Source organism: Archocentrus centrarchus, chromosome 12, assembly GCF_007364275.1.
Source record: "Archocentrus centrarchus isolate MPI-CPG fArcCen1 chromosome 12, fArcCen1, whole genome shotgun sequence".
In the NCBI taxonomy this organism is placed as follows: Eukaryota; Metazoa; Chordata; class Actinopteri; order Cichliformes; family Cichlidae; genus Archocentrus; species Archocentrus centrarchus.
In genome coordinates, this window is record NC_044357.1 from 3,149,429 (window position 1) to 3,173,935 (window position 24,507).

A 24,507-nucleotide genomic window follows, 5' to 3' on the forward strand; every position below is an offset into this window, starting at 1 on the left:
ACTTTAAAGAAAAAGGAACATGATATGATTATTTTATCTTCTGAAGATTGATCCAATGCAACTTATTTTACCAAAGTAAAATTCCCTCCATCTGAGCTGCCCTGAAGTTAAAAAAAAGATTGCTAATCCTAAAAGGCTGACAGCACAACAACAGACATCACTGACACAAACTGCACCTTTAACACACTTTGATCAAATAATATTGCTGATAATCTTAATTTAGAGAGCTTAAAAAAAATCTACCTTCTTCATCTACACTTTACATGAAGCCAATATTATTACAGCAGTGCAATGTTCACAGTTCACCCGTGGGCTTAACAGACTCTTGTTGAAAAGTCAAAAGTCAACAGTTATAGAAATGGAAGATGCACTTATAATAAGGATTGATGTGATAGGCACCACGTTATCAGTTTTATGTTTTCATGAACAGTCGTCGCCATGAATAAAAGAGGCAATAAAGGAAGCACTGAAGCACCTTTCCTTAGTATCTGCAGAATTCAAACGGCTCTTATTATTGCTGCCACTCCAACACAAAGCAAAATCTGCACCACAGATTTGTTTTGTGTGTGAGAAAAGGGCTTCTTCCTGTCCTTACTTTTCACAATAAAATCCCTGGAAACGCACACCTTCTGACTGCTGTACTCTTGCAGTAGCAGAAGGAAGTCTTGCTCATCAGCAACTAAATAACAGCTTACAGAAGGACAACAAAGCAAGTTAAGGGAGAAAACATCAGGTAATGATACATCATTAGCACCAAATTGTAGATGCTTGGTCAGAGGAGGAGGGAATTATAAATGCTTCCAAAATGTGGCAGCTTAAACAACAAATGCAGTCGAGTTGTGCAAAGATCACTATCACTTGAGACATTACTCTGTTAAAATTCACACTATACAATTCTAAATGCAATATACACAAACTGAAGCAATATATGACTTTTTGTGTTTTTATACACAGATTAAAATGAATAAAAGTCATAGTTTCACTAGAGAAATTCTCAAAGATGTAGATTCCTTAGAAATTTACCATCATTCTTTGGAAAATATCCTTTTCAATTTTAGAAGAATTAAAGAATATCATAACCTTCGAAATTTTTCTTTTGTTAGCAATGCTGTAAATCCATGACTGTCTAATTTTAAGATAATGCTGAATGTGAACTATCCTGCTTAAATATAAACAATGTGTTTACCATTGACTTGGTTTGTTGATGACCCACTGTGGAGTGTTTGAGTATAACACTTAAATCACACTCACCAATGGTGTTAAAGCAGTGGATGTTCAGGCTCGCAGGGCTCCGCTCTCCTATATGGATCTCCTCCAGGGTGTGGTCTGAGCTGTTGGTCAGTATGACCTGCACTGCAACCATACTGGGCTGGTACAAACATGGCTGCCTGGGGAAATGGTACTTGGCTGACAGACCTTTTCCTGTCATATGGTGAAGCAGCTCGTAGGTTTTCAAAGGGCCAAAAGATGAAGTAGTGACCTACAGTGGAAGGATATATTAAAGATAGTTAAATACCACTTGTTCTAAATATGTGTGTTTTTTTGGGGTCATTTTGAGGAAGCAAACAGTGCTGACACAAGAATCATACAAACGGATCATTAGAGAAATAAAGTGCAGTTTGGAGTGGGCTGAACTAAAGCTTGCTGGATAGAACAGCAGATGATAAAAAAAACAGCAAATGCAGCAGATTACCCAACCGCATAAAGCTTTCTGAATCAACACAATCCCAGCTAGGCTTTGTGCATTACAGGGCAAATGCATCCACACAGGAAGCTAAATTAATGCAAGAATCCTAGGTCTGCCTATCACCTATATTCATGCAATTTATTTCATCCAATCAGCAGCCAAAAGGCAGCATTTCGCTGCTACGCCCCCCACCCCAAACCTCCCTTTATTAACTCTGTAGGATAAAGAGGAGTGTATTTAAAAAAAAAAAAAAAATGCACCCAATCAGCCCAGTTAGATGAAAATGGGCTGGATGCTCAGTCAAACCAGGCTGAATAAAAACAACCTCTAATGAAAAGAAACACGAGTGCCTGCACGGGCCAAACCTGCCATTCGCTGGCCTTTTAAAGGGGCTTTTACCTTTTCAGAGGCAGAAAACAGCATTAACTTTAAAGAGATACAGAAATGAAAGGAGGGGAGGATGGTGGTCTATTTTTTTAAACCTAAAAATTAAACATCTCATTACTCGAATAAATATTTTTCACAGCTAGTGGGGCTGAGATTTGTTTTTTTGTGGTTCTCCAAAGAGAAGACAGATCAGCTAATAATCAGCTAATCAGCTAATAGTGCTACACAAGCCCACTGTGAATGATGTTTATAAAAAAAAAAAACAAAAACATCATGCACATAAACACCAGACACACCTCTTCTGTATTTATGTCAGAAATACAAAGTTAAAAAAAACATATCAAAAGTATGACAGCTTTTAGTAGTTTAACAGTCAATAAAAGTCAAAGGTTCTTCTTTCTGGAATGACGGCACTAATTAAAAACACGAGACAGATATAGCCTTTTCACACCCTCTGAAACAATTAGCACCTGAATACACTTGCACACCAGCACAGAGCCTAAACAGATGCATGTCATTCTGGTGCAAATGATAATGAGTACAGAGAAAAAATCTATTTATCACCTGAAGAAAAAAAGAAAAACTCAAAAAACACGTCACAAGAAAAAGAAAAATATTTATGAAAAAAAAATAAGCAGCAGCGGCAGAAAAACAGATCCTGTAAATAAATGATTATACGAGGTGTTTCAAACTACATGAGCTAATCGAATATGCCTAAGAATGTAATACGAGGAAACTGAGGAAACAGGCGGGCTCGTCGTGCTGAGTGGTGTCAGCGTGCAATGTTTTATTAAAGCTGCGCGCACTGCCAGCATGCTCTCAGCTGGGTGAGAAATGTAAAAAGGCGCCGGTCGCCTTGTCATGTGCCGTGTGAGGATGAAGAATCGCTTTGACACAAGAGCTGCTGACACGAGTTTGAATGTGCTCACTTTCAAGAAAGATATCAGAAGAGATCAGACACCATCTCCGTGTTCTTGTAGCAATATGCTGAAAAGCAAAAAGTCCAACAGTTCAGATAAATTTCATGAAAATTTCACACCAATAAAAAGTCTTCTTTGAAGGGGACCCATTACACTCACTCCCAACTCCATATTCTCCATTCCCGGACTCTACAAGAGCAGCTTTGCATGATTCACATCTCAGAATAATCCTTATTAAACTTACACTGAGCATTCATGCAGCCCTTCATCTACTGCTTGAGGCAACCTCAAGCCTTTAACCAAGGCTGTGCGCCTGAGATGACCCCATTAAGCATATCCCCTCTCTAACATCATGCACAAAGTTTGAAAAAACCGTCTGAAACCAAGTGTTGACAGCAGTGTGAAACCTGAGCTTTCAATTTATTCATTTATTCATTCTGAACTATTTACTGATTTAATCATGAAATAAGAGCTCCTGCAAGGTTGAAAAATATTCTGTATTTTTCAAAAACTACACAAATAAACGCTTTATCCAACTAAGGAGTATGGCAGATTAAAGGGGCATACACACAGGAAGCAAAACAACTCAATGACATTCAGCAACTTCAAACAAAGATGGGTGAAATAACCACTGGGGACACAAAGCAGGCGGGATCAGAGTTGAAATTTTTTTGCACACCACTGAATGACATATAACAGGGTGGTAAATACATTAGAAGGTGTCCACTAGCCACCAACAGCCAGCTACGAAATGATGCGTGATGAGCAAATCGCTTCCTGGGTGGATGCCCCTTAAGGTCTGCACCCCCTGAAAGTCCACTTTCTCTTGATTGGATGCCCAAAAAGAGAACCCGGTGCCCGTGAGCTCTGGCTGTGCCTGAGAGGCCCATGCAAGTAAATCCATGCCGAGCTGATGTCATCTTGGCACAAGAGTAGACACCAAAACAAGAACAGTCTGAAGCATGTGCTGTTGTTCACTCAGATAAATGTAAAAACGCTGACCTCATTCTTTTTAATGCTGGAACACTGAATAAGAGCATCCAACATAACATATTCCAGAAACAAAGAAAGGCTAAAAAAAGCCCCCTTTAAAAAAAAAAAAAAAGGTACCTCCAGAAGTAAACTTCAGAGTAAATTCTGACCTTTAACAACCTATTGCTGAAAACAGGCTTCAAATAATTAGTATTAAGTAAGTACAGCATCTGTGAATTGTTGCCAAATATTTAAATCTTCAATAGTTTAAAAAAAATAAATAAAAGAGCTTTGGGCCATTTCTGTATTTTATTGCCACCAGTATCTACAAATTCATAACCACTGATAGAAACAACACCATCTCTATCAGCAACACCATCACCCCCAGCCTCTTGACAGGCTAGCAGCGTCTCTTGTGCCCAGACCAGCATCTCTAAAGGAGGTCAAACAAACATTTGTTGCTGTGCTGTAACGCCGCTCTGCCCCCACGAGCGCCCGTCACGCCACCGCCAGCCTGCAAATTTATTGGGCCACTTTTGGATGTGTCAGAGCGGTCTGTGTCGATAAAGCTTGCCGTAATGTTTGCCACCCCATCACAACAGAGATTTACCTCCCTGACAGACACATCCTGCTTCAAGGTCCTGTCTGTCGCCTCGCCCCGAGCAGGCGGCAGCGACAAGAGGGACGGACAGCGATAGGACAGGGTTTCAAACTGCTTATTATCACCAATTTGACACAGCGGACAGTTAAAGCCTGACACAAGAGCCCACGCAAGCCACTTCACCCTTCCATCCATTGTTGTCCTCTTATACAGTGCAAGCCCATAACACCTCAAGTGTAAATAAGAAGAGGAGAGGAACGTAACCTTGACTTCTCTGTCAGCCTCTTGTTTTTTTTCCCCTCTTTGGGCTTGGCTCTCAGTCTCCACCTTGGACAGGAAGGAGGGAGGTGACAATGAGCGAGGAAGTTGATTGAGAGGCTCTATTATGCATCAACTTAAAGGAAGCTCCCGTGATGGATGACACAGACACCAGTCACCTTCAGAACCCGGACGACACGTTCCCAGCATCCTCTTTGGCAAATGACCTGAAAATCCCGCTGACATATTCAAAAGGGCTAACCAGAGCCGGGCAGCCTTGTGCTGTGTGTATTAGAAGGCCAATTTCAAAGAAAGCGGTGTAAGGCGTACAGAGATGTATGGGCATATATTGAAAATCCATTTCTGTTTTTCAGACACCGGATTCCATTATGCTCTACAAGAGTTGTGAGGATTAAGGTGAGGGACATGTGTTTGACTTTAGAGCCTAATTGTTCCCTTCAGTCAGGAGATGACAATTAATTGAGGGCCGTCACAAAGACCTTGACTGCAAATTGAATTAAATAAATGTTACTACAGCCTCCTAAAACTACTTTAATGTAACAAGAAGTCTCTCTGGCGCATATAGACAGAGGTTAGTTCATTTATGCCAATTTGTCAGTAAATTAGGTATTCTAAAATGATTAATTTTGAAATTTTCCATTAAAGACTATTAGCAATAATAGAGGACTGTTATTCAGAAACAGAGGTGTCCTTCATCTAGTTTTCCAAGTAGTGTTAACAGCCTGTCAACACTTTCTTAGTAATAGCACGATATTTAACAGATGTTCAACAGCAACGGATTCTTTTCTGTATTAATACTTAATATACTGAACAATAATCAAATCAAAATATTAGAACTGAAGACTATGAAAGCAGAAGTTCATATTTAATAGCTGCAGCCATCAAATTTGAACCATTTGACTTAAAATTGTGAGCTGAAACCTTTTTTGTAGACTTATTATAATCAGAGAATCATTTCAGCTCTACTCAGAGCCAAATACAAGGATTAAAGCATGCAGTTTAATTACACACTTTAAAAAGGTGCAACTTTCACAGGACCAAAAAATACCAACAGAAATATGTGCACATTTACATATGAATCACAGGTCATTCGCTCATCACTATCAATGTACGGTATTGTTTAGTAGTGGATGATAAAAGCATAGACTGACTCTGGGAAAAGAATAAGGAAATAACCCAAGTATACTTGGATATTTTCCAAGAATGGACATTATCTTTCGTAGGAAGAAATCATTTGGCCAGACAGTCTTCACAATAAAAGCTAACATTAACATGTTTGTGTGTCGGTGCTTTGCAAAGCTTTTGTTTAGCCATGTATGTCAGCAGAGGGCATTGTCAGAAAATGTGCAACCATCACAGAAAGTTTAACAGATGGACGCAGCGACTGTGACGTCAGCTCATTGGTTTTTGAAGTCCTGCTTTGAAACTTGAAGATGAGCATTTTCGTCATTGCCATCTTAGTGTTTTAAAACTGGATGTGATGAGAAAGGTGCAGGCCTGACTGTGAAACCACACACATATTGGGTAGCAACTTGTCAGTTACTAATAATTAGCCAATGACCATATGGTTTCCCTGTCAAACCCGCCCCTTTATGTCACATCTGGTTTTTTTGCAACTAATGTGGCTTTTCTCAAGGCTTCAAAAATGGGATGTCAGAAACTAATGGGTGACTTCAAGCTACCTACTTCCATCTTTTTACGGTCTTAAGTTGCAGCCATAGGTGTGGCACCCCCTGATAACTAATACTTCACGTTCCAGGCACAAAGACACATCCATCTTTTATCCTGTCTACGGCAACAACCGGCAATGTGGGCTACTCTTGTTTGTGCTGTTGTTGCTCCCGTAACTTAGCCACTGCTGCAGAGAAGACAGATAAGGCTAATAACTTTTTTGGAGTGGAACCAGGTATTTAAAACACGGTCCACTGCAACCACTGCATGTGCTTTACATTTGTGTGTGTGTGTTGTTGTTTTTTTTGTGCTTCTTCCTCTTCATGTCACTTTTTTTCTTGTTCAAATAAACTTGTCAACCAAACATTCTACTCCTGCAAAGCACTGCTGGGCTTTTTAATCTTAAAACTGAGTTAAAAGACAACCAAACCTGCTTTAAGTGTATGAAAAAGGAGTTAGGCTCGGCCCCTTAGTTCCAGTGAATGAAACTCTTAATGCTTCAGCATACCAACACATTTTGGACAATTTCATGTTCCCAACTTTGTGGGAACAGTTTGGGGATGGTCCCTTCCTGTTCCAACATGACTGCACATCAGTGCACAAAGCAGGTCCATAAAGACATGGATGAGAGAGTTTGGTGTGGAAGAACTTGAGTCCTGACCTCAACCCAATAGAACATCTTTGGGATGAATTAGAGCGGAGACTGTGAGCCAGGCCTTCTCGTCCAGCATCAGTTTCTGACCTCACAAATGCGCATCTGGACTAATGGTCAAAAATTCCCATAAAGACACTCCTAAACCTTATGAAAAGCCTACCCAGAAGAGTTGAAGCTTTTACAGCTGCAAAGAGTGGGCCAACATCATATTAAATCCTATGAATTAAGAATGAGATTCACTCAAGTTCATGTGCGTGTGAAGGCAAAGGAGCGAATACTTTTTGGCAATATAGTGCAAAAATCAGTGTTTTGCTAGAACAAATTCATAACCTCAATCACATCAGAAAAGCACAAATCCCAGCAACAAACAGAAGCGGATAGATAAGATAAAATGCTTGTATACAAATACAAATGCCTTGAGATAAAAATCTGCACCCAAAACTAACTAATTAATAAGCAAACAACAGCTGAAACAGTTGCATTAAAATACAAACATTTCCCAAACTACCTGCTGGCTGCACTAACTGGCTGTTTCCATGTGGGCATTTATTCCTATTTAAGGAGCAATCTCTGCAGTTTGAGTGGCAGCAGGAGGTTTGGAGGGCAGGAGCTTCTATATTCGTGGTGCTTGAGGTCCTTTTGCTGATTCATAATTAGATGTGAACCCAGAGCGCCCACTACGGGGAGGTCAGAAGGGTGAGGAGGGAGGCGAGGGAGGAGGAGGGGGCGAGCCGGCGTCCGCCTGATGGACACCAAATGAACAAATTATGATGGCCCCCTCTGGGCGTGATGGGGTCAAACGCCCCGCGCCCCGCCGCTGACAGTTCAATTTCCCCCCAGCGCAGCCCCATTCGCTGACTGCTAATTATGAATGAAAAGTTATCAGCCTCAGCCACCCTGCCGCACACACGGACAGCGGTCGGAAGAGGTTTGGGGGTGAGGTGGGATGGTGGGGGATTTAAGAGGCATTTGTGAGAGATCCTAATGTCAAAATGTTATTAGAGGGAGCGGTAGCATGCAGAAACTGAGGAGAGGAGGACGAGACAGAAGAGGAGGTGGGTCAAAGACAGTGGCCAGGGTTAATCTAAATGCCTTTGATAACCATGCAGTAATTCTCTAAAAAGGCCCGAGCGCTCAGCTGAGACAGACTCGCTGCCTCTGTGGGCAGATTGCTGAGAAATAGAAATGACACTGGGGCCAGTGTGTGTGTGTCTGTGTGTGTGTGTGTATGGGGGAAAGAGCTGTTGTTGAAGAGCATGCATGGGGAGGGGCGTGCGTGAATAAAGGTGAGGTTATTTACCCTTGTCTATGAATCCCGTTGCCCATCATGTATTTATGCATAGAATTGACTCTAAATCAGATGTTGATGTGCAAAAAGTTCCCTGTTCTAATCTGCATTTCTATTCTCTATTACTCCCTGGCCTTCACCTGAGGAGGAGAGATTGGCTAACAAGACTTGTGCTGCATAAATGCTGGCCTGAGAGCAGCTGTCAATCATACTGACTGACAGGCGGGCAGGACTGACGGGCAGACTTAGAATACAGACCAACTCACCACAAGGCTACATACAGCAGCAGAGGCCATTCAGAGAGGAGGGAGTGGGCACACAGACACACTTATCAACATTGGGTGTACAATAAGTTAAGACAGACCTAAAGTTACTTTTCAAGCTTCTTTAAAGAGCCCAAACTAAGCTCATTTACATGTTTGGAATTGTGTGGGTTCACTGCGTTTCTAGGCATAAATTTTAAAAAAGGGAATTATTTGTCTCATACTGTACGTTGCAGTAACACCTCTCCACCCTCTGCTTTAACTCCCAGTCTGCTCTGAGTGGCCCAGAGGGAGTTGCTGACTTGTAACAGTAAAGCTGCAGTGTTTATCCATACAGCTTTAAATTTCAGAAGTCACTACACTGCACAATGCACTGTGCCATCGTTAAAGAAATTACTTCTTATCATAGCCATTTATTTTTCACATGTATCATCAGAAAATGATAACAAAAAGCCAGCAAAAAAGTTTAGCAATAAATAAATAAATAAGCAGTATGAAAGCCTAGTAACTCACACCGGTCCTTGATTATTGGTTTCAAATCACAGCAATCCACTTGGTCTTCAGTTCCTCAGATGCTATTTGTGCAAGAAGACTCTTGCATTCACTTTGTAGCCAACTAAAAAATATTTGGTGTGTTTTGCTTACATGCCCAGACAATTTATGCCTTGTTTATGGTCACCATATTGACTGTGTTGCATGCCAACTGTGATGTCACTATTTATACTGGTGCTTGAGGGTGTGCCAGAGGTCTTCTCTTGAACGATAGGTGTCACCACTCAGAAAAAAACCCTCTCCATCAGCTGCAGTAAAGCGCTGTATAGGAGCAGAAGAAGTCAAAACTGCTGAATTTTTGTTTTTTAAATTAAAAAAAAAAAAAAAATCCCCCCCCCACTGTCATTCTGTAAAACCTGAGAATTTCAGAGCTCTTGCACTGATGCGTCTTTGAAATCGCAGTAGAGACTGACACAGTCATGTAGTACTGGCTGCGCTGCACCGGGCGCATCGGCTTACAAAAAGAGAGAGATGCATGACAAGCTGAAATGACACTAAAGCAGTTTTGAGGTCATTTTTGGCAAAGGTAGCAATAGCAAGCATCAACCAGTTAGAAGAAGAGCAATGAGATACAGTGACAACATTAAGTTTCAACTACCAACAAAGAGTTTCAACATTAGATTTTTTCTGTAGTAGAAAATAACTCGTTAAATGCAATATGGATCCTTGAACACGAACACTGCAGGTAAGCTAACATGCAGCGCTGCTGAGCTTCATGTAGACTGAATTAATATAAAATAAGCAGTGCTTGTTCTGACTTGTTTGCATTTTTAGCTCTTCTTTCCTGAAGTGTTTTCTCCCTCACACTTTAATACTTACACAGAAAGCTTTTGCTTTGGAACCCAGTTACATGTCATTTTTTTCAGTCTTAATGTGAAGGTAGGTATTTACCCTACAGATTGTTTAATTTTTAAAATTAAACAATCTGCACATACTGTACAAGAGGGCCCTCCTCCATTAGCCTTCAGTTGGTGGGAACACAATCATGTTTAGATTGAAAGATATGGTTGAGAAAAAAAAAAAAAAAAAACTAACTTGCAAGACCCAACTAACTGATGTAAAAAGACACAGAAACACCCTCAATTGTATAACTGTGTTTCGAATTAAGATGCCTTATTTTCTTATATAGTAATGAAGTAAACAATAAGTGGAACTAGATACTGAAATCATAAAATATACAACTGTTATTTGACATAAGCAATTTATTAACTGAAAATGAATACTCAATAGCTTATTGATGGACTGTAATATATTTGCCAAAAGCAAGGTGTAGACACAGCAAAACCTTACACTGTAATGTTAAAATGCCCCTATGAGTAATCAAAACATTATGTATAATAATCATTACTTAGAGCCCACAAACAACAAAACTAATCTAATCCAATTAAATTCTAACCTCGTCAAAGAACAGAGATACCAGGGAGCCGGCTGTGTGACACAAAATAGACACAGCAACAGCAGAAAGAATAGTCTGGACATTTTCCTCCCAGGGGGAGACACGATACAAAATACACAGACATGCAGAGTCGCGCACATACTGAGGAGAGAAAGGAGCCGTCACACTGGGAAAGGTCAACCATCAGATATACACAACGTGAAGACGCAAGGGACACAACATCTGACAGAGAGAGATGGAAGGTGACAGAGGAGGAGGAGAGAGAGGAGAGCGAGAGAGGTGGAGAGAAACAGAGGGGGTGGACTCAGAGACGAGACACAGAAATAGAGTTCAAGGGTGCGGAAGAGCAAAAGACAGCGAGGGTGAGAAAGACAGACTATAAGAGATACAGGAAACAGCGAGAGCTGTTGTACCATCCTGACTGGCTATAAATATAACAAGGCAGAAAAGGTCAATAGTTGGCGTCTGGAGCAGAAATGTTCCACAAGGGAGTGAGGCTCATTTCACCATCTCATACGCTGCTCTGCTGTACAGTCAATGTCAGAAAGGAACGACTGACTCTCAACACACGCTGACGGAGGAAATGTCAGCCTGTGTGTCCCTAATACACACACACACACACACACACACACACACACACACACACACACACACACACACACACGTGTACTAACCTGGATGGTGGAGGAGACGTTGGAGAGAGAAAGGCCTTCGAGGTCAGACAGCAGGCTTTGAGAGAAGACTGAAGGCTTTGGTGAGTTGGTGGGTGCAGGAGAAACTGAAGAACCCAAAGAAAACAGAGACCAAAAACAACAACTTAAAGCTTATTAAAGCTACCAAGGAGACCTTGCACAATGTGCTGTCTACCAGACTGACTTGATACTTCCATGGGTAGGGGGGCAAAAACTTACAACAAACAGCAACTAAAGGGGGTTCAATTTTTTCTCCACTAAAATTTTGAATTCATGGAAGAATAAACTGCTGCATAAAAATATTTTAGGATGTCTAAGTGGAACAGTCATGTTTCAATTAATATCTATTGATATAAATATCAATAGAGTGACAGAAAATTACATGCAATAGACATTTAGTAAAACTTGATTCATATCCCACTAACCCTCCACTGCACTACGATGCAGACCACGTTGTTACCAGTACAGCCTAAACTCAGTTCATTTTTTCAAAATGTTTTTCCTATTTATGTATTCAAGACTCAAAAAGGCTACAGGTATGCTCACTCAGTAAGTGAGAAGACACTGATCAGCTACAGCTGCATGTGTTGGGACACCTAATTCAATTCAATCCAGATGGACGAGTTATAAATAAATTCACCTGACTCAGACTTGTTATGAGGTGGGAAACCATCTATATGGATAAAAACCTTTTTTTGTACCAGCTTTTTGCAAAGCTGGGCATTTTAACCTGGGAGCGTATGGGGACTGAACTGAATTGCAGATTTTGGCACTTCTGCCTCGGCTTTGTTTTTCAGCTGAGGAGGCTGCTCATTGGTCCACATGTGCTGTAAGTATTTAAACTTTGGCTACAAAGGCCAACGTAAGTCGGGGAAAACCTCTCAAACGTTATCTGGTACAATTCAACTCTCATCACTAGGACTTCATCAGCTCTGTCCGTTTACCACTTTGGGGGTGGTGAAATAAAACACACAGAGCTTTTTTTTGTGGACCCTTCTGCTCTTATTAATGCGATTTATGCAAGCAGAAATTGCAGGTAAACTCACAGTCATCTAGATCCAGTAAAGAGACTTCCTTCTTGGAGTTCACTGCTACCTAAAAAGTAAGCAGAACAATGTAACTGTGAGCCACTCACATCGGTGAAGAGCAGAAGTAGAAAACAGAAGTAGTGAAATGGTGTGAGCACGCCGCTCAGATGTTGAAATATTTCAGTTTCTCTGAACAGATTCATCCCCCAAAAAGCAGCAGGTGTCTGCATTTATGTGTAACATGTCTGGAATTTTCAGTGACCGGGTTACACATGATTCTTGTGTCACAACCGCTACACGCAACCCTGTGCGACCGAGTCGGGCATGTATGATGTTGACTAGCAGGAACTGAAGCTTGCACTACAAAAGCCCCAGTAAAACAGTGTTTAAACATATCACTTTCTTCATACCCTCCTAACCAACTTGGCACCATTCACACTGCATAAAGAACCATAAAATTCCACTCTGCATAGCCCAGGCTGAGCGGGGAGGGGGGGGGGATGAGTGAGGAATGTGAGTGAAAACAAACCATAAAGTTAGAGGCCGTATCTTATCACATTTTCTCCGACTGACGCTTGGTGGTGGTAATAGAGACGGAAACCTTGTTACTAAAGGGCGGTGTGATAGAGCAAGAGAGACAGAGAGAGAGGTGTAGAAAGAAAGGTAGAGATGCATAATTCATAACCCATGCCCAAATGACAAAGTGTATGAAATGAGAATTTCATAGTGCAGAAAAGCAAACGGAGGGCGAGAAATAATATGATGAACAAAACAGGTAAGAAAAAGATTGTGAGGGGCTGAAAGGGGGCAAATAAAAGGCTTCAAGGGAAAATATAAAGGTGGTACTATGGAGCCAAATCATGTCCCACGATATAAATCCTGATTTAGAAGCTCTCAACACTCTTGTGCACCTACAGAGCAACAACTTGCTGAGAGAACTGCACATTAATATTTAGAGAGCTGAACAAAGCAGGGCCATTATCCTAATATCATCCTCTATACTGGTTTAGATATGATGCATTGTAAATATCGTATAATATCTTACATCAGCGAAGAACATTACGTGACAAAGGTGCATTTTCCTGTATTGTTTTATATCAACATTATATCAAGTTCAATTCAAATCTATTCAATTCATAGTGCCAGTTCTCAACAGCAGTTATCCTGAAGCACTCCACATTGTAAGGTAAAGCCATGGCAAGGTTACTGAGAGATTCCCAGTGATCTTATGATCCCACAAGAGCAAGCCACTACGTAACAGCGGGGAGGAAAACGCATGAGACGTAAGAGGTAAACGGATCGAAGAGAAGAAAAAAGAAAATTCAAACACAAACTACATGAGAGGAAAAAACAAACACCTGTGAAGCGTCACCTGATCCAGCTTTATCAAAAACAGGACCGGAGCCCGAGCTGAGGACTATTACAAGACTAACACTGCATTAAAATGTAAATTATTAAGTTTAAGACATATTTTTCAAAAATACCTGTTTGTTTTAGAATTTATTTAACATACTTTTTGTGTGCTGTGTTTGAGCAGTAGTAGGGATTAGGAATATTTTTGTAGCGCAATAATCTATAAATCACTTGTTGTGTTGCTTTCTGTGTGAACCTTAAGTCTCATACCCGATCACTGAATTGCAAACTACCTGAGATGCCACCATAGCTGGAAAATGTTAAGCAATGCATTGTATTTTTGGCAGACTCGCACTCACGCTGTTGACAGTCTGTGATCTCAAAAGTTAGAAACTCTGGTCTCAGTTTAATCGAAATACTCTCAGTTCCCCGAACCATAACGTCACCTTGGGCTTCGCCTTCGCGTCGGGCTTCTTCTGTGGTGTGGGTGAGTCTGATCTGGAGTCATCCTCAGAGTCCGACTCTGAGTCTGTGGAGCTTTCAGATGATGAGCTGCTAGCTTGGCCTACAGGTCCATTGCCATTTTCATCTGAGTCACTGGAAGAAACACGAAAACGAGCTCAGTCATCACAAGTATGAGAACATGCATTAAAAAAAAAAAACAAAAATCAAAACAACAACATCATACCGTCCATTATTTCTTAAAGGTGAAACATATTTCCACTCATACATAATCTAAGCACACAGTCTGGGAACCAGCAGGCAAAACAAACTTGGTTGTATTGTTTTCCTCTTTTTCATCCAACTCTTAAGCTCAGCCCCGATTAGAACTACAAAGATCAATCTGTTTTTGTTTGTGAAGTTAATTCAATGCTGCATTTACTCAAAAAGATTTTTTCCATCTTTCTCCTCTCTCTTTCACTCTTGCTGTCCCTTTTCAATTTGTCCTGATAATGAGTGTTTACTCCGCCTGCCTGGGATTTTCAGCCGTTAAATTAATGAGGGGAATTGTGACGGTAACTGGCTTTTTAACTTGGGCGATGATGAAAAGCCAGTATTAATTTGGCCTACAGATTTCATTTGCTGCGAACAGGAAAAAGTGATATAAATCACTGTGGGCCTGATTAGGCCCTGCCTGAAATGACTGGGCCATAATGAGGGCATTATGCTGTGTTTGTTGTGGAAGCACTGGGGTGAGCTGCTCTAATTACCGTGTGTATGTGTGTGTGCGCGTGTTTGTGTGTGTTTGAGCACTGGGGTGAGTTGCTCTAATTATACTCTCTAATGGAGAGAACAGGGTCAGCCGGCGGTCTGTCACACAGTGAAATCAGGTACATTCGGTGTGAGTTTGTGTGTTCATGAGCGAGTGAAGTAGAGTGCATAAGAAACTAAATTTGCTAGTGTGTAAGAGAGTGTACGTGAGCATATTCAGTAGTAATGACTCAAATCTCATTCACTGGTAACACCGGGCTGTTAAATGACCAATCAAAAGTCATTATCCATTAGCCATGTAAATGTGGGTTACGCTACTAGAGGAAAATTCTCATTGATTAGCTTGTTAATGGAACTCAGACTAACAATATTCCAGCAGTGCTGCCAGCCTGAGTGTGTCTGTGTGTGTTTGTGAGGGATGGCGTATACAGAGTACAACAGGTGTGTATGGCAAAAAAGTTGGTTATTTTTTTCCTGTGCGACTCTCCCAAAGACAGAAAACTTTTAAACTGTTCAGGGTCATGACTTTAAAAACTGGCTTAAAATTAGATTTAGTCTCTGGACTAAATAACCTTTACTGGGGTTGCTTTTCTATGAGGACCTACACATGCTATAATTTCAATACTTACCGGTATATGATTTTGAGTAATATAAAACTATTAATATTGTAACAGGCTACTGGTGGCCAACTACACTTAACTAGCGACCTTGCTAAAGATCTGAGGTTTCCACTATTACAACAAGTATTTAAGCACACAGCTAAACAAGTAGCTTAAAAAAAAAACCAAAAAAAAAACGGCCATGCACGTCATGAATGCAAGTCAAGAAAAACAATACAACGGTTGCTTACAAACCTATCAATATTTACTCAGATGTCCATAAAAAAGGAAGCCTGTACAGCTTGCCAGCATATCATCCAGCTCACAAAGATGCACTGAAATCCCAGAGTAATCGCATTCAATTTGACCAAAGATTGTTTTAGGAAGATGGTCAAATTCTGCATCTTTTATCCATGCTATCGGTGTTAATGTACATAAATCTGTCAGGAATAACGCTCTTAAAATTTCCTGACATATCTGAGGGGGCTTTAGGGGGCAAAAACTGCAACTGAACAGAAGGAACGATAACAGCAAGCGGACGGCCACATAGATGATATAAACAGCTGAATCTTTGAACAGATGGAGGTTGTTCGGATGCAGCAGAATTATGGGCACATTTGTTGCCGAGTACGTTGCTGGCGCTTCTGGCAAACACACACCTGTGTAATTAGCAAAGTCAGGAAGAGAATAAGAGAAAGAAGCAGGGAGCACCTGGACCCGCCACATTTGCAGGGAAGAAAAATTATGCTTTCAGACTCCAGACAGCAGGGATTTCAGCGTACCTGTCAGCAGCTGCAGGCTTGCTCTTCTTCTGCAGTGCTTTCTTGGTCTTTTTCTTCTTCTTTTTTTGATCTGATTCAGACCCACTGGAGCTCTTTCCAGAATCACTGGAGGTCTTCTCTGACTCTTCACTGCTTTCCTCCTCGCTCTCACTGCCTGATTCTGTGCAGACACATGGACAGTGTACATATCAAGTAAGACAATTTCAAGCCTTTATTATTTTCTGAGATTAACTTTCATATTATTTATGGTCTCAATTTCTTCAGCAACAGCCACTCAATGTACTGACATCCAATTATTAGCTTTTAATATGGTATATATTCGTAGCTGGGTGAGCTGGCTAAGATGAGTCAATGAGCATATCCTGCATAACTCCTTTAAGTCGATTTTGCAATTTGTCAGAATGTTTAGTCCAATATGACCTGAAATGAGTGCTTCAAAACATTAAGTGTCAGGTCCAAAAGTTGTTTTCTCAGACTTCTCTAGGATGGGATGTCTTTTTACAGCCACAGGTATCAACTATTAAAAAGAATGCACGTTTAAAGCACTTGGCTTTACTTTTCAGACCCAGAAGCTGCGTCCGTATTACCTTAATGGTCTAATTACCATCAGCTGAGAACTACAGTGCAACGTTAACTCCATCTCATAAAATCTCATAAAAGGGCAAAACTATTTATACTTTAAACTGGACAGAAAGACACAAACCTGCTTCACTGCTGCTGCTGCTGCTGCTGCTGCCGCCGCTGTCTTCACTTTCACTGGCACTGCTGTCAGATCCTTCCTCTTCCTTGTCTTCATCATCTGAGTAGAACTTGTCATCAGATTTAGGCTGTTTGGCCTTCCCAACTATCGGTGCCCACTCTCTCAGCTAAATGAGCACAATAGAGGGAAGATGGACGAGTTACAGCATTCAAGACTTGTAATTCAGACTTTCACTGATTCCAACAAATAACCATGATGTTCAAATTCTGCATACTGTGTGACTGGCGGTCACTTCACTAAGATTTCCTTACTGTAATCAATAATTAAAGACACCCGTTAGCTGCTACAAAGTAACAATAATAAAGCTTGAGCTGAAAGAACAATACTGAATCAATACCCTCAGAAAAAAAAAGCTCTTTAATTTTTGTTTTTAACTTACCGTATTTTTCGGACTATACGTCGCTCCGGAGTATAGGTCGCACCAGCCAAAAAATGCATAATAAAGAAGAAAAAAACATATATAGGTCGCACTGGACTATAAGTCGCACTTTTTTTGGGGGGGGGGGGGGTTGATAGAATCCGACACTCAGAGCAGAAATTCCATCTTGAACGGCAATTTAAAATAATAATGGATTAAAGAACAGGACGAACACGGTTACACCTACGTTATGCTAACGTAGCACATTTAGCTACATGACGCACAACGAACACGTGTTTGGTATTGTAACGTTGTAAACACACTTCCAAAGTCGGCGATATTCACAACAAAGGTCGTCTTTATTAACAGAAAAACGGCTGCTGTAGGCCACAGCCACGCCAACCACAACTACAACAGCGGAACAGCAACACACACACACACAGGCAAGCTCTCGGTCTTTTTCTCTCTCTCCATGCTGCCTTCACGAACCTCCCGAACAGTCCGAAATCCCACAACATCAACACGCTCTCTAACTAAGAGAATCGCTACAGTATGTTAACGTAACATTAAGTTATTCAGATAACCATAGCATAAAGAACATACTAACAAGTTAACCAAACCATCAATCCATTGAATTCTTCATCCTCGGTGTCACTTCTAAACAATTCCGTACACTCCGTAGACGAAGCGCCGCTTACTCTTCTGTGTCGCGTTAGTCAGACTCGTCGTCAGCTGCAGTTCCAATTATTCCAGCCTTTCTGAATCCCAACAGGATGGTTTGTCACTGAAGCCCATGTTTTCTTGATCCATCCAATGACTTCCAGGAAAGTTGGGTGGCGTATTCTCCCAGTTGCCGTTAAGCTGTGCTCTCCATCCATCATCCACTGCGCCCACAGGTTACGCAAGACTGGCTTAAAGCTGCAGTTCACGGAGATGTCAAGTGGCTGGAGTATTTTGGTTCATGTGTTATAAATGTCACATATACGTCGCTCTGGAGTATAGGTCGCACCCCCAGCCAAACTATGAAAAAAAGTGCGACTTATACTCCGGAAAATACGGTACTGATAATGAAGCATTGCTTTGATTAAATGAAATGTAATTCACATATCTTTATGAATCTTAAAAAGTGTGTATAATGTTAACAGAGAGCCTATAAGTGAAGAAACTGTCTTGAGTCAGATTTCGGCACATATTTAACTACGAGAGGTTGAAACCACGAATCTTTTTGCTGACTTGAATTTAATTATTTACTAATAATTTATAGTTAATGACGTGGTTATTCACTTTTCTCCCCTAAGGTGATCAGTTTGATCACATTTTAGTATTTTCAACAGCAAGTGAATGCACTGCAAGAGTCAGTAAGGTTGGACATTGGGTCTGCTGCTGGCTGGCCCAAAAGTCAACATCAACAGTGGGATGGCTCCCCTCATTCATGTTTTTCTTCACACATCTTTAATAGCAAATATGATGAGGAGAGTATAAGGAAGGTGGACTTCTTACTGGTTCAGCAATCTCCACATTCCTCACAGACTGGTCAGGAGCAACAGCTGGCCAGTCTGGGAGCTCCTGGTATCCAGTGGCTTTAAGGTTAAGACTGTGGGAGAGGGTGCCCAGCTGGAAACGGTCACGATCTGAAAGCACCAAAAAAAGAAATGAGTGTGTGTGTGTGTAATAACCTCACTGTGGTCTTTACTGTCACCTCCCTGTGTCTATGTAAGCACATGTTCACATTCCCTGTTCTGCCTTGCCAAAGGTCAGCTCAAGAAGACAATCAGTGTCTGTGCTTTCGGAGGTGTGCTGTGCTTTTAAAAAAAAAGGAAAAAAAAGAAGACGACTACTTCTGAATATTAAGAATGACAGAAGTGGTTAACACATTTATAAACATCCAGTAAGTGCAAACTGAGTTTGAATCTTAATGTTGTAGAAGGCAGCTCTTCTCTGATGTCGGGGGGGGGGGAGAGAGAAAAGACAGCTAAATGAGAAAGTCGGAAAAAGGTTAGCAATAGCTCAATAATTTACCCATCTCATTAGTCTGAGGTAAAGGTTTCTGACCCAACTGCCCTTCACACGCAGCAGAATAATAAAACCTCAGCCTGAATCAACTTTGCATACTGCTGGAAATGGAGCCACTAGGCCTGAAATAGATGAGTGGCTAATATGTATTCAGTGATTCACAGAGACACAGGAGAGGAATGAAATTTAATCTCAAAATGTAAAGGTATTTTAAAGTACCTTTGAAGGCAGACTCGAGCACTGGAGCTGGTTTGGGGGCCAGTAAAATGCGTCGAGCGTACTTGCTGAGGGCGCCGCTCTTCTCGTTGGGCACTATCAGCTGTCGTATGAACCGCGTTCGGTCTCTGATGTCGTAGTTCTGGTCATATTTGCCGAGGTTCAGGATGTACTGGGTCAGCAGCTTGGTCTGGGGACCAAAGGAGTTTCAATACTTTAGTTAACACTTATGTAACCATTAGAAGGTTTGAAAATTGGAAAAAGTCAAGCATAACAAAGGAAATGACACGGAACAACAAAACAAGGAACCGCATGTACATAACACAAAAGCCTGTTCAGGAGTACCAACTGCACTTTGCAGTGCAGAGTTTGAACTCTTCCAGGGAAACAAAAAAACAGGTTATCGCATGACTAAGACACAAAACAGGAGAACACTGCTCCCCCAAGAGCAAAGCTGGGTACCCTATAGGGTACCCTATCCTCATAACAGCTGTTGCCAAGTGACAGGAGAAACAGATATTTAGGGAGTCTACAGAATTATTAAAATGCAAGTCAAGAAAATAGATCATAAATTACACAGTGAGGGGACAATAAATTTGATATAAAATGAAACCTTTAATTGATATCTGCAAACCTGATGTACAGCAGCTGACCCGCACAAGGAGCAAATGTGACTGCAATACTGACTGCCCCTTATCTACAGGCATCTCTGCACCCCCTTTTCTTTCTCCAAAAGGCGTGGTCCTTATTTCAAAGCCTCTTTGTCTCATCACAGGGAGAAGGTGCACTTGTATCAACAAATTATTTCAGTGGACACAAAAACTGCTGCTTTCATAACACCAGCAATATTACCCTATCTTACTGCACTGTCTTTTACTGCATTGTGTTCATCATTACAAGGAGCAAGTGGTGTAATAATGTGCTCATTTGAGAAGGCAGCATTCGAGCTCATAAACTCAGCTCAGACACCAATATCACTCCATCTAACTCAGTGGATCTGCAGACACCGAGTGGCTCTAGGAAATGCACCATTACATTAAAACTGCCTCACTGCTCTGCATTTCAAATGGCCATTTAGCTATGAGTTGCAGGAAATGTTAACACACACACACACACACACACATAAAGTGTCTTGATTTTGTTCTTAGTGTCTTATTTTGTACCTGCTTAGAGTTGGTCAGGTAGAGTTTGGCAGCTAGATTAACAGTCTGCAGCTTCACAATGTCCTCCTCTGCTGTGAAAGTCTTTGCCATCTTGCGGAGTACATCAGGTGCAATCTTTGGCACCTTCTCACAGTACTCTCCCATCAGCCACAGGATGCTGGCTCGGGCCATGGGAACCTGCAGTTGAGGGTGATATATTGGAGAGAAAGAGTAGCAACTGTCACAATGTAACTTCAAACACAATGCTTCGGTGATGACTTTCACAAGTAACTCAATGTTGAATCGTACAGTGACGTTATCAAAGAGCTTGGCCATGTGTCTGATGATGTCACTGTGCTGAGTGGGCTGAGTCTGAAGCAGCTTCTTGATGACCACAATGCTCTCGGCCACCACCGTCTCTGGAGAACCAAAACAGTGTCTTCACAAAACTGGACAGATCCAACACTTCTAATAACAAGCTGAAAGTGCAGACATCTACTCATACAACTATCCAGTGAAAGCATTTTACCGTCTCGGTTAGAAAGCAGTAGCACCAGACCGTTGAGACAAGTGTCCGCCACCTCGGAGATGTTGGTGGCACACCTGCCGATGGCCTGAATGGTAGCTGCTGCAAACGCCTTGTCCTGACTCTTCACGTAGGTCTGAAAAACGATCATATGTACTCAGTGTAACATCCAGAATGACAAAGTAGATACCACATCTTATCATTACACATAAAGAAAACAAACAAACCTGAAATTCTCTCAGAATTGTGGAGATGTTAGCTTCATTAGCTAGATTGGTCAGGATCTCCAACTGTAAAAATCATAAGGGGAAGGTGACTGTTGCTGGGTTCAAGAAAAGGTCAAAAAAGCCTGAAAGCTCAGTATCCTTACTTGAGCCTCTATGCAGATAATGCAGAAAATAAAACAGTGGCTACCTTTAGTGTTTTGATATGTGTGGCATCTGTAGATCTCACGTAGAAACTCTTAATGAAGGCCTCAAAGATCCCCTGTTTGAAGACAGTTCTTGTTAGTACACAGGCTGCATGAGCCCTGCACACCCTCATCCTTCTGTTATCCATGAGCACTCACCTTCCTCTGAATGGACATAGTGGCGATGTTCTGAAGCACAATGTACTGCACTTCTCTGCACAGAAGACCACACATTCAGACATGGACACATATTCTAACAGTGAACTAGAAGGAAATCATCACACTCAAATGCAAAAGAATTAAATAGGCACATGCAATGTAAATATATTTATATTTTTTTTTTTACCTGTGGCTTCTCAGTAGCCGGACCAATGATTTGGTGACGATATTGACTTCATGTTTAGGAGCCAGATGCCAGTAAAGCTGAGCAACAGCCATCACTACCTAAAAATATATCAATGCATAAGGACAATAAGTAGATTCAATTAACTTATTAAGACAGACTTTTTACTATGCTTAGATTTTTCATTGTGTAAAATCAAACTTTTTAGCGCTATTATCTTTACACCATCTTCAGTACGATACCGTCTGTCTCCTCATGCTAAAATAACCGGCACTCACAACGAGACTCTAAAAGTAATTTTTCAGCGGAGCTTTAAATAGCAGGAGGACGTGTGTCCATCGTTGCAGGCGCAATGAGAGGGTTCAGGCGTCTATGAAGATTGAGGATGTCACTGTGTTGTTGTGAGTAAAGACACAGCATGTCACATTTTAATCAACACTTTCATTTAGGAGCATTTTTCCTCCCGCTGCTGCACAGCGACAGAGACCTTGAGGCTCCAGGATGATGGAGACCTGCACTCACTCTGGTTTTTATCTTTTATTCAGGCTTGTGTGATGCACTAACACAGGTATTCTTGTGTGTGGTCTGCCCCTGTGTGTGCTGTATTTACTGTATATGAGTGAATGTAACATGCGTATTACTATTATTGCATTATTGCAGGTAACTGTGTCCGTCCAGGGTTACAATAACATTAGCTTGTGTGTTCAGTAGGCAATGGGCACAAAGAGAGAATGTTTCCCACACCTTAACAAACTACTTCCTTCAACTTTAGGTGTATGCCGATTCTATTAAAATGGTAGCTGAGAAAGATAGCTGAGGGCTGTACTGCAAGTACAGTACTGCATACCCAAGATATCCTTTCCATATCTGGAAAATAAGGATAATAATTAAGGATAACTGTCTTATTCTCATCCTCCTCCTCATCTTACCCTGACATCAAATCTCAGGTTTACTGGTGGATATTACTCTCAAAAATAAAAGAAGTGGTCACAGACATGGACAGGTCCACTGGTACTACAGAATATATACACACACACACACGTGTAAATATTATTTTTGTACAGCTTTGTAACAGCTACGGTTACCAACTCATTAAACATCTTTACAAAAAGTAGAAAACAAAAGTGAAGATGAGTTTGACTGACCTGTTCTGTCGTTTCCGAAATTTTCACATCAGAATAATATAATCAAAGTGAATTGTTCTGAAATTTTGATGATAAGAAAGCTCTTATCATCACTGAGGTTAGTCTCCAAAACTAGCAGCCTGGTAGTTTGCAAGAATAGAGTGGCAAGCAAACTGCAGCAATGTGACAGAAAAAGGGCTGTAATAATGTGTGAATGTAGCTTGCAGTGTAAAGCACTTTGAGTGGTCAATTAAAGGACTTAACAGTATCACTTCACATCATTAAGGAATCAGTGGATCTGACTATAAATACAATTTTGCATCTACTTACAGAGAGTAAAATATTTTTTAGCCATATTCTTTCAGCTGCAGACCTGGCGGTGTTAAACCATCACAGAGCATGTAAAAATAAAATACTTGGAAATTTAATAGAAGGTAAATAAGTTCAAGCTTTAGGTGTTGTTGTGTTGACTATGGACTGGGGGGGAATTGTCACTGACTGGTGTCTATGCCTGCATGAATGGGACTTCCCCTCATGACTGGTTGCCAGATGTTTACCGGCCGGTCTCTAAAGACCAGTCTAAACTATATTTGTGAAACCAGCCCTACATTGGCATAAAACTACAGACCAATGAAAATGCTTTAATAAAATAGTCTACAGTCTGCAGGAGAAAACCAAAGCAGGGAAAAAAAGTTCCCTCCACTATTTGTTAGCAAATTACTGTGAAGATACCGCCTGACTCTGCACCACAGTCTGCATCTCTGCATCTCTCACTGATGCTAATCAATCAGAGACACAGATTCTCATTGACGGAGCACGAGTTACCATGGCAATGTAACCCGATAAGAAGTGAACCACCTTTGTAACCATGAAAACCCAGGGTTAAACCCGAACGTGTGTCACTTTGTACATGTCTGAGTTTGAGGGACTCACAGCAGTGTTCCTGCTCTGCAGCAGAGGTTTGGTGTTCCTGAGCAGCAGTCTGTGATCCGGATCCATGACGTAAGGCTTTGGTTCTGTCTGGTCTTTTTTCTCCTCAGAGTCGGAGTCATAGAAGGCTTTATTCTCATCAAACTCAGCACCCTGAAACACAAGATGAGTACACATCACACTAATGCACAAAACTATTTCAATAAAAAGACCCCTCTAACACAATAAAAATGTTTTGTATTGGATTGTTGGGAGCTAAAAATGCCCAGCCCTCAGGCTGAATGAGTATTGGCTCCTATTTGTGTGAAGAAAATTAGTGGTGCACTGTAAGGTCTTATACTTAAGTGAA

At 41.1% G+C, this 24,507-nt stretch overlaps 1 protein-coding gene across 2 annotated transcripts in view; it reads right to left on the minus strand.

Moving 5' to 3' along the window:
* Positions 1–24,507, minus strand: part of ap3b1a (adaptor related protein complex 3 subunit beta 1a) — a 55,201-nt gene that overhangs the window by 13,086 nt on the left and 17,608 nt on the right. For both annotated transcript variants that reach the window (XM_030742841.1, XM_030742842.1), the window contains exons 8-23: positions 24,162–24,311; positions 22,108–22,205; positions 21,921–21,975; positions 21,767–21,838; positions 21,580–21,642; positions 21,356–21,488; positions 21,136–21,245; positions 20,848–21,024; positions 19,688–19,874; positions 18,956–19,086; positions 17,041–17,203; positions 16,338–16,497; positions 14,191–14,341; positions 12,410–12,458; positions 11,346–11,449; positions 1,252–1,480 (exon numbers count right to left, since the gene is read on the minus strand). In XM_030742841.1, coding sequence (XP_030598701.1) covers positions 1,252–1,480; positions 11,346–11,449; positions 12,410–12,458; positions 14,191–14,341; positions 16,338–16,497; positions 17,041–17,203; positions 18,956–19,086; positions 19,688–19,874; positions 20,848–21,024; positions 21,136–21,245; positions 21,356–21,488; positions 21,580–21,642; positions 21,767–21,838; positions 21,921–21,975; positions 22,108–22,205; positions 24,162–24,311 — 2,032 coding nt within the window. The remainder of the gene's footprint in view (positions 1–1,251; positions 1,481–11,345; positions 11,450–12,409; positions 12,459–14,190; positions 14,342–16,337; positions 16,498–17,040; positions 17,204–18,955; positions 19,087–19,687; positions 19,875–20,847; positions 21,025–21,135; positions 21,246–21,355; positions 21,489–21,579; positions 21,643–21,766; positions 21,839–21,920; positions 21,976–22,107; positions 22,206–24,161; positions 24,312–24,507) is intronic.